The sequence below is a fragment of the Propithecus coquereli genome, unplaced genomic scaffold (assembly GCF_000956105.1).
Source record: "Propithecus coquereli isolate 6110/MARCELLA unplaced genomic scaffold, Pcoq_1.0 Scaffold227, whole genome shotgun sequence".
NCBI lineage: Eukaryota > Metazoa > Chordata > Mammalia > Primates > Indriidae > Propithecus > Propithecus coquereli.
Genome location: NW_012147808.1, coordinates 2,697,272 through 2,706,624, shown reverse-complemented (window position 1 = coordinate 2,706,624; position 9,353 = coordinate 2,697,272). Strand labels below are relative to the sequence as shown.

Sequence of the window (9,353 nt, the reverse complement as noted above, 5' to 3'; positions counted from 1 at the left end):
TAAGAGATGAATTATATCCCGCACTATTTCCCTAGCTCACACTGTCAGCCATGCGGTGACTGTGGAGTCAGGATCATCAGGCCTCTATGTTCAGTGTCTGTCCCCAAATGAAATTAAACCTTCAATTTAATTTGGGCTTTACTACATGTATAACATAAAAAAGGGAGAGAGCAGTACTTAGTGTTAAGAATAGATGGGTTTCAAAGAAACTCATTTTGCCCACTCACTGTATCTCTTTAAAATTGAAGAGGTTTCTACTAGAAATCTTTGAATAGTATTGAAAACCTCGGGCACAAAAGTATTAAAATAGCAACCAGGCCCTTTGCATGTTGGATATTATTTATCTGGAAATGCTTTTACGACATTATTCTAACACTGAAATATTCTTCATCACTCATTTCCCGACCCATCTTCTGCCATTGGCATTTCTTTTGTGCCTAGCTTTTAGAACTGCTCTTTTATTTCTTAGTCTTCACATTGTCTAATTGTCAGTTATGAAGTCACAATTTTTCAGGAAACCCTACCTTCTAAAATATATATTCCAAAACAAAGATTACTAGGCGCCAGATAAATTAGCTCTGTTTACTGTAAATTTCATGAAGTTTGTTTAAAAGTAGGGATACATGTATTAATACGCAGTTAGCATTTTCTTAACTTTAGTGAGCCCATCCTATCCTGTAGGATCTTCTTAGAACTGCCATTGGAGGAGGCTTGAGGGGTGTCTTCATTCAGTGACAGAGGATAATGTTTAAATGCAAAAGCAAATGACAGACCTGTATTTGCAACCGCAGGAGCTATCTTCCAGGATTGTAATTAAATTTTCTTTATTACTTCCTTATAGAGTTCTAGACTAGGAAGATAAATTAGGATAAACACAGTAACTTTAGGACACCACACAGTTATTGGGTTGTGTTTGCAAAACTAATCAAAGTTATTCTGTTCTTCCTGAGATGTTGGTATAGTTTAAATGAAACTTGATATTTGTCTAGCACAGATATCAGTCTCTCTCCAAAATTACTCACAATAAGAGAGCAATTTTATAATCTCAATACAGGCTTGATAGTTTCATTTCAACTTGGTGACTATTTGTTGGTTACCCTCCCTGTTTCCTTGCAGTTTTTTCTCTCATCTGTAAAATTGAGAAAATAACAGAAATCTGCTTTGCAGAGAAATTTTGAGAAGTGACTATAACAGAACATTGAAATCCATGAGTGAAAGGGATGATAGAAGGACAGTGGATTATTTCATATCCCCCTCAAGCTACGCTTCCTGATTCCAGAACAGGAGTGCTGTGTTGTTCACTTTCTTATACTGTAACACAATATCCACCCATGTTCCTTCTCGTAGGAGTTTGAGTGTCATTTATTTAGATTTCAGAAGTGTGTGTTGATTGTTTCTAGACAACTCGAGAGATGATTGCTCGGTCTGCTGCTACCCTCATCACACATCCCTTCCACGGTATGTTTGCAGTTGATAACTGAAATCTGATTTCTTATCTTTCTTTTATGACTTGATCTCTCCTGACCACTTAGATAGGTTGATGTGGAAGTTGACTAAAGTGCTTTGTCTGCATGCTTTTTGTTTGTTTTATTGTTTTGGCTTTTATTGAATAGATTTGATCAAATCTTTTTTGGTCAAGACTATCAAAATCTATCTCAACATAGTGTGGTTTTTTGGTTTGTTTGTTTGTTTGTTTGAGACAGGGTCTTGCTCTGTTGCCAGGGCTAGAGTGCAGTAGCATCATTACAGCTCATTGCAGCTCCAAACTACTGGGCTCAAGTGATCCTCCTGCCTCAGCCTCTCAAGTAGCTGGGACTACAGGCAAATGCCACCACTCCCGGCTAAGTTTATTTTATTTTTTGTAGATACAGGGTCTTGCTGTTGCCCAGGCTGGGCTCAATCTCATGGGCTTAAGCAATCGTCCTCCCTCAGCCTCCCAAAGTGCTAGGATTACAGTGATGAACCATCATGCCTGGCCTCAACATAGTTCTAAAAGTTTTTTCTCTGTGTTCCACAGTAATCACTCTGAGATCTATGGTACAATTCATTGGCAGAGAATCTAAGTACTGGTAAGTGTTTTTGTTTTTGTTTCCAAGTACTTAAGATCTGTTGAAGTCAAAGTATTAGAGTAATACAACTTTATATTTTTATGATACTTTAGAGTTTATAGAACGTGTATATAAATTCATAATCTTTTATCATTTAATCTACACAAAAATCAATAACATGGGAGAAGACAGACCTAGGCAGGTTTAGTAGCCTACCCAGGATCTCAGAGTAAGTTGCAGAGACCCTGAAGCCAAATTCACCCTGACTCCATATTGCGACATCCTTCACTTCTAACTCCAAGTTTAACTATCTTTGCTGAAAGAGAGGGTGCTAGAAGAGTGTGAGGGAAGGGGGTTATAAATTTGACCTTGTCCAAAGTGGTAATTGAAATTCTTCTGTTTATAGCTGCAAAATAATCTTAATGTATTTTACCTTCCCTTCTTGTGTACCTAGTGGACTTTGTGACTCCGTAGTAACTATCTATCGGGAAGAGGGCATCCTAGGATTTTTCGCGTGAGTAAATGTTGATTTGTGTGTAAGGGATATTTGTGTGAGTAGAAAACTTTCCTGAAAATAAGGACAGCAAATCTTTGTTTCATCCCTGAGGAAAATGTACTCCCTGGGTTTGTTTCTTGTTAAGCTCTATTTAGGCTTAAAACATTTGAAATGAGGAATTTGATTTTTTAACAGATACATTAATTCTAAATTTCTACCCTTGTAGTAAGCTCCCAATTATACACAGTTAATTAAATGAGGAAAATTAATTTTTGAAAAATAATAAAACCATTTTTTTTTTTTTTTTTAAAGAGACAAAGTTTTACTTTCTCCCTCTAGGCTGGAGTGCAGTGGCATGATCATAGCTGACTACAGCCTTGAACTCCTGGGCTCAAGCTATCTTCCTGCCTCAGCATCCTGCCTAGTCCTAGCTATTTGGCTAGTACCTGCCTAGTAGCCGAGAAGCTAGGACTATAGGTGTGTATCACAATGCCTGGCTTATTTATTTATTTATTTATTTTGGTAGATAGGGAGTACCTATGTTGCTGAGGCTGGTCTCAGACTCCTGGCTTCAAGCAGCTGCTGCCTCTGCCTCCCAAAGTACTGGGATTACAGGCATAAGCCACCACACCTAGCCAGGAAAATCATCTTAACATGTATTTTCCTTATCCTGAGAGAATAAGTTTTTTTTGTTTTTTTTTTTTTTCTTTTTTGGGACAGAGTCTCGCTTTGTTGCCCGGGCTAGAGTGCCGTGGCGTCTTCCTAGCTCACAGCAACTTCAAACTCCTGGGCTCAAGCGATCCTCCTGCCTCAGCCTCCCGAGTAGCTGGGACTACAGGCATGCGCCACCATGCCCGGCTAATTTTTTCAATATTTTTTTAGTTGTCCAATTAATTCTTTCTAATTTTAGTAGAGACGAGGTCTCACTCTTGCTCAGGCTGGTTTCGAACTCCTGAGCTCAAACAATCCGCCCGCCTTGCCTCCTAGAGAGCTAGGATTACAGGCATGAGCCACCGCGCCCGGCCACTTCTTTGTTGATAACTAGTTTTAGAGGACACGATGAAGCAGAAGGACAGCTTTATGGTATATCTGAGGCTTTTCTTCTGATCTGGAGTGTTAAGGGGACTCCCAAATTGGGCTTTCTAGAAACTTCAGCCTGAGAGGTTTTGAGAATCCACCTTATCTAGAAGTTGTCTCTCCTGTCTTAGCAGTTGTGGGGCGTCTTTGTACGTAGCTCCATAGCCTGGTGAAAAATTGAACACACCAGGAGGTATGTGACTGAATCCATCTCAATCTTGAGTACGGAGGTGAATTTTTTCCGAAGCATCTGGTACAAAGCTACTGTATACAGAAGTAGTGACTTGTCCCTTAGATATATTGTAAATATAGTTTTCCAGAAAACTTACCAATCTCATTTTCTTTTGTTTTTGAAATCCTGAGGCCATTCCATTTGTTCCTCATATTAGACTTGTCTAATATGAATTTTCTATTAATGTTGAATCAGGTTGATCATTTTGATCACTGCCTTTTCATTCTCATAATCAGTATTTTTTACAATTTTATCCTGAGTTAATTTTCAAGCTGTCAAAGAAACTGATAATTTACAGATAGAATATATTGATGTAGTTGTAGACAATTAACTTAAGGCTCTTTTCCTGTTTTAGGTTTCTACCATGAATGAAATGAAGAGTTATTCCCAAGCTGTCACAGGAGTGAGTTTTTTTAATACTTTTAACCTCCTAGGAACAGTTGTGTCTTGTTTTGTTGTTCTTTCAAATCTGGCCTGTGTCATCACTGCTTTAAGAGAACCAGATATCTCACTGGGAAATCTCCCTCAAATTTGTTAATGTTTGTCAAAGGTAAGAAGGATGCAGAGTTCCTGCCTCAAAACAGCAGTAATAACAGCCCCTGTGGTTTGGTGCTAGTCAGCTTTTAAAGGGGTGTACTTTTTTCATGAATAACATAGTTCAGTTTGATTTGACTGAAGACTCGGTCACAACGCAAGAGAAGTGTTTAGGCCCTTTGTTACAATGTTGGGTGTAGTGGTATGTTAGGAGGAAGAAGCATTTCTAAGCTCAAAAATGTGTAACTTAGTCTTTCCAGGGGTACTGAGAAAGCAAGACCAGTGTTGGATTATTTGACCACAATGGCACTAGGCCTTTAAGGGGAAGGAAAGAAGAGAATAAAGAAGACTAGGAATGACCTAACAACTTAGCTATCTTTTTACCATTTTACAGTTTTTTGCCAGTATGTTGACCTATCCCTTTGTGCTTGTGTCTAATCTTATGGCTGTCAACAACTGTGGGTAAGTAAGTACTTTGCATTTCTTATCCTAGGTGTTGGCTGCCTGTATATCTGGCAGGCAGAGCAGTCCTGGTGGAAATTTGGGAAAGAAAGATACAATAGATACTATTGTTAGGTTCCTAAAGACTGAGTGAGTGATAGGCCATGGCTGTAATCCCAGCACCTTGGGAGGCTGAGATGGGAGGATTGCTTGAAGCCAGGACTTTGAGACCAGCCTGGGCAACATAGTGAGATCTTGTCTCTGCAAAAATAGATTCCTAATTTTTTTCTCCCCATGTAGCAGCAGCCTCAATGTTTATTTATATGCATCTACCTCATATTCTTTTTTGGAATAGAGAAGAGCATAAATAACATTTCTCAAGTAGGTATAATTAATATGCACTTGCCACTAGTATAGGTCCTATCCTCTAAAAGGTGAGATATCCCATACATTCATACAAAAAAAAAAATGAAAATAATAAAAAATAATAAAGCTGCTTTAAAAGGGATAAGATAATTATCAAATTTTTCTATTTCCACATCTTTAAGTCTTTATCCTCTTTTCTACGAAACCGATAAAAGGTATGTTCTGGATTAAATGACAACCTGTCCCTGTTTTTCCTAGGGGCTTCATGGAGAAAGTAAGTTTTAAAGAGAGAGAAATAGGAAATTTAGTTTATGGAAAGTTTCTGTCAACACCATTGACACTGTTATGTGTTTAATTATTTGTCACCATGGTGTTGACAGCTTTCCCTGAATTGATTGGGGAGGGCCGGTAGTGCTGTGGTGGTAGACACCATTGATCTCCAACTTCTTTTTTTATTTATTTTTTACACTTTTTAAATTTTTTTAAAAAATAGAGACGGGATCTCGCTTTTGCTCAGATTGGTCTCGAACCCCTGAGCTCAGGCGATCCTCCTGCCTCGGCCTCCCAGAGTGCTAGGATTACAGGCGTGAGCCACTGCACCCGGCCTGATCTCCAACTTCTAGATGCCAGGTGATGCTGCTGAGTTGGGCAGAAGTTTTGCCTTTTGATTTAATTCAAAATTTTTCTTCCTGTGGTACCTGATATGATACATTAAATAGACATGTTGGTGCTGTGTAGAGTTTTCAACATGTTGCATTCTGTTTTCTGATTTGTAGAGCAGCTGCTGTGTTTTAGCCCAGAGCATCCTTGAAGGATAAGTTAAATGTCTTATATTCCTTACAGTTTTTTCAAAAGGAAGTGATTATGGGTTATACCGGAATAGGAGCATGTAGTCATCACTGTTCATATCCATTGTCACATTTACGTTCTTTGTGGATACCAATTAGTTTCTAAATCCCTTTTCCCTGCTCTTTAATCGTATACTTGATACCTAGAATTTCATTTGTTCACAAATGAAAAACCTAAATGTTTTAGAAAATAAGATTGAACTTTATTCGTTGATTGAAACCTAAATACAGGGGAGGAAATCCCTTCTGGATACTTGATTTTTCCCTTGCTCCCATTTAATTTGTTTCATTAAAACTAAAATTGCCTCTGTGGGGAGCCTTCTACATGGGAGGCTATTTTGATGAAGGTTTATCAAACTCTTGAGAGAATGTTTTATAAATAATTAGCATGAATAGCTAATCTTTTCTATTTCAGGCTTGCTGGTGGGTGTCCTCCTTATGCCCCAATATATACTTCCTGGCTAGATTGCTGGTGCAGCCTACAAAAGGAGGTATTTCTTTCTCTCTCTCGTTCTATTTGGTTTTGGTTGTTTTCTTAAATGTCTCTGGAATCCCACGTTAACTCTTATAAAATGTGATCCTTAGAAATCATCGGCAGGGGTGATGAAGAAGTGAGAATCCCTCAGTGTAATGGTCTAGAAGCCATTTTTGTGATCATATTCGAGTTACAAATAGGGTCCGGGTAGATAATTACCCTGGTTGTTAAAATCATGGCCTTGATTTCAGACTCTTTTTTTCCCAAACTCACCTATTTTAACCTCAGAATCTCCTTGTATATTCAAGTGTTTCCCCAAAGTACAAATGAGGAAGTTGAAAAATGAGAAATTATTTATTTATGACAAATTATTTATCACAGTGGTGTTGACAGTGCTGGTCTCGTACATCTAGAGGCGTCTTAGTGGATGATTTTGTCCAAACTGCAGCTTGTTTGTTGCAGCTTGTATGGTTTCTTATTGCTGTGAGGGGTATAACCTGCAGCCAGAAATTCTTGATCTAGGCAGAGCTTTATTAGAAAATAAAATAATGGCCAGGTGCAATGGCATGCACCATTAGTCCCAACTACTTGGGAGGCTGAGGCAGGAAGATCACTTGAGCCCAGGAATTTGAGGCCAGCCTGGGCAACATAGCGAGCCTCATATCTTACCCACGTCCCAAAGAAAAAGGATGGGCTGTGGGCTAAATTTAGCACAAGATGGCTTAAAATGGCCATCAGTTTAAAGCTGTTTTTGAGTGGGAACCACTTTTTAAAGGATTGCAGAAGAAAGTATATAAAGAAGCTCTTTGTTGTGTTATTTTATAGCAATAGTGATACATATGAGAAAGGCCTTTGTTCACAGAGCTCAGACTCCCCCAGTCTGAACTCAGAATGAAAAGATCTAAGTGTCACTTGTCACTTGCACAGCATGCATGCCCAACAAGCCCCTCTGCAAATCCAAGCTAGAACACTTGAAAGATTTAATTTCGGTACAGACCTGCCATGAACATTCCGGGTTTCATTCTGAGTTTTACACTCTTTATTGAACATCCTCCTAATGTGATCCCTGTTTAAAAGGAAAGATAGCCTTTCCTTCTCTACTTCCTAACTAACCCCCTGTTATAGGAAGAAAGCAAACAGAAAATGAGTTAGGGTGTTAAACATACCTTTCCTATGGAATAGTTGATCCTGTAGGTGCTTAAGACAACAGCAAATCTTGATGGGGCATTTGCTATATACCAGACATGGTATTAAGAGATTTCCATGTGTCAGCTCATATAATTCTCAAAATAACTAAATAAGGATAGGTACTATTCTTTATCATCCCATTTCACATACAAAGAAACTGGGGCTTAGAGCAGTTTAGTGCCAGTTATGTAACCCAGGGTCGCACAGGCTATATTTGGGATAGCTGAGACTGATACTTCAGAGTATATTCAATTATTACTTTAATTGTAAGATTTTGTAGGTACTCCTTGGAAATCTGATCATTTCATTAAACAATAAATAAAAGCTAGCACTTAGGGAATGTTAGGCACTGTTCTAAGTACCTTATATATATTGACTCATTGGATAACCCAGCTAGAAAGTAGCAAAGCCAGATTCCAAACTGGGCATTCTATCTGTCTGAATAAATAAGAAATTCCTGCCTTATCATTGAGAAGAAGTTGTAGTTGTTTAGTTCCGCAGTAGCTCAGCCTGTCAGAGAATACACCCTATTCTGTAGGGATCATCCCAGTTTTGTCCTGGTCATTTACACATGTCTCCCAGAAACATGCCCAATTGGATCTTTCTCTGATTTGGATTGGCTGACCTCATTTTCACGCTAGACTTTATTTGTGTTTATTTTTCTTTCCAGGGAAATATGAGCCGAGGAAATAGCTTGTTTTTCCGGAAGGTCCCCTTTGGGAAGACTTACTCTTGTGACCTGAGAATGTTAATTTGAAGATGTGGGGCAGGGACAGTGACATTTCTATAGTCCCAGAGGCACAGAATTATGGGAGAGAATGTTGATTTCTATACAGTGTGGCGCGCTTTTTTAATAATCATTTAATCTTGGGAAAATGGAGGTATTTGGTGTCTGCCTTTTTTGTTCCTTTTTCAGCACAACATAATTTACCACTGCTGTTTCCCCTTTAGTTATTCTGAAATGGGACGATTTTCCTACAGATTCTTTACTTAAAAAGAAGACAGTTGTATTTTCCTAAAGGTAGAGACAGGATGTCATGTGATTCGAGCTCAGCTTAAGGCTTTGTAAAATAAAGAGTAGAATCCCAAGAAGAAGGAAATAATTTTGTAAAACTTGAGAAAATTAATAAGGCAAACTATATGGGAGGTTATGAATGACCTTTTCTTGAGTAGACGCCAGAAATTCAGCAGCATCCACCAGAGTCTGCCTCCCATTATATGTTTCTAAGCACATTTGATTAATCTTGTCTCTCATGCTTCAAAAAAAGGACAATATGTTGCCACATTACCCTAGAAAATCTCTATGAGAGATCCACACCTTCAGTCTATTACTGCAAAGTAATCGAGTGTCACCAGCAACAGAGAAAAAGGACAATGGTAGAAAATAAGGAAGAATTGGAAAGGAAATGTATAATGGCTTGTTTTTTCCCCAGAAGAAGTTCTTGTTTTCACCTAAAATGTAAGAAGCAACTACTGCAGCAGTAGTCTCCTTCTCGAAGAGCTTAGGCCTTCACCAATCTCTAAATTACATCATTATACAGTTCTAATTGTATATAACCTTTTGTTCTTCAGTTTTTCATTTTTTTTTTACCTTTTTGTTATTGTTGCAGAAGGTGAGTAGTTTGTTTTTCATTCCTGATGACAACCT

The 9,353-nt window shown here is 38.3% G+C and overlaps 1 protein-coding gene across 1 annotated transcript in view; it reads left to right on the top strand.

Moving 5' to 3' along the window:
* Positions 1-8,965, top strand: part of MTCH2 (mitochondrial carrier 2) — a 20,496-nt gene extending 11,531 nt beyond the window's left edge. The window contains exons 6-12 of the mRNA XM_012645103.1: positions 1,401-1,458; positions 2,018-2,069; positions 2,503-2,563; positions 4,209-4,256; positions 4,782-4,849; positions 6,458-6,533; positions 8,376-8,965. Coding sequence (XP_012500557.1) covers positions 1,401-1,458; positions 2,018-2,069; positions 2,503-2,563; positions 4,209-4,256; positions 4,782-4,849; positions 6,458-6,533; positions 8,376-8,462 — 450 coding nt within the window. The 3' untranslated portion in view covers positions 8,463-8,965. The remainder of the gene's footprint in view (positions 1-1,400; positions 1,459-2,017; positions 2,070-2,502; positions 2,564-4,208; positions 4,257-4,781; positions 4,850-6,457; positions 6,534-8,375) is intronic.
* The last annotated feature ends 388 nt before the right edge of the window (positions 8,966-9,353 follow it).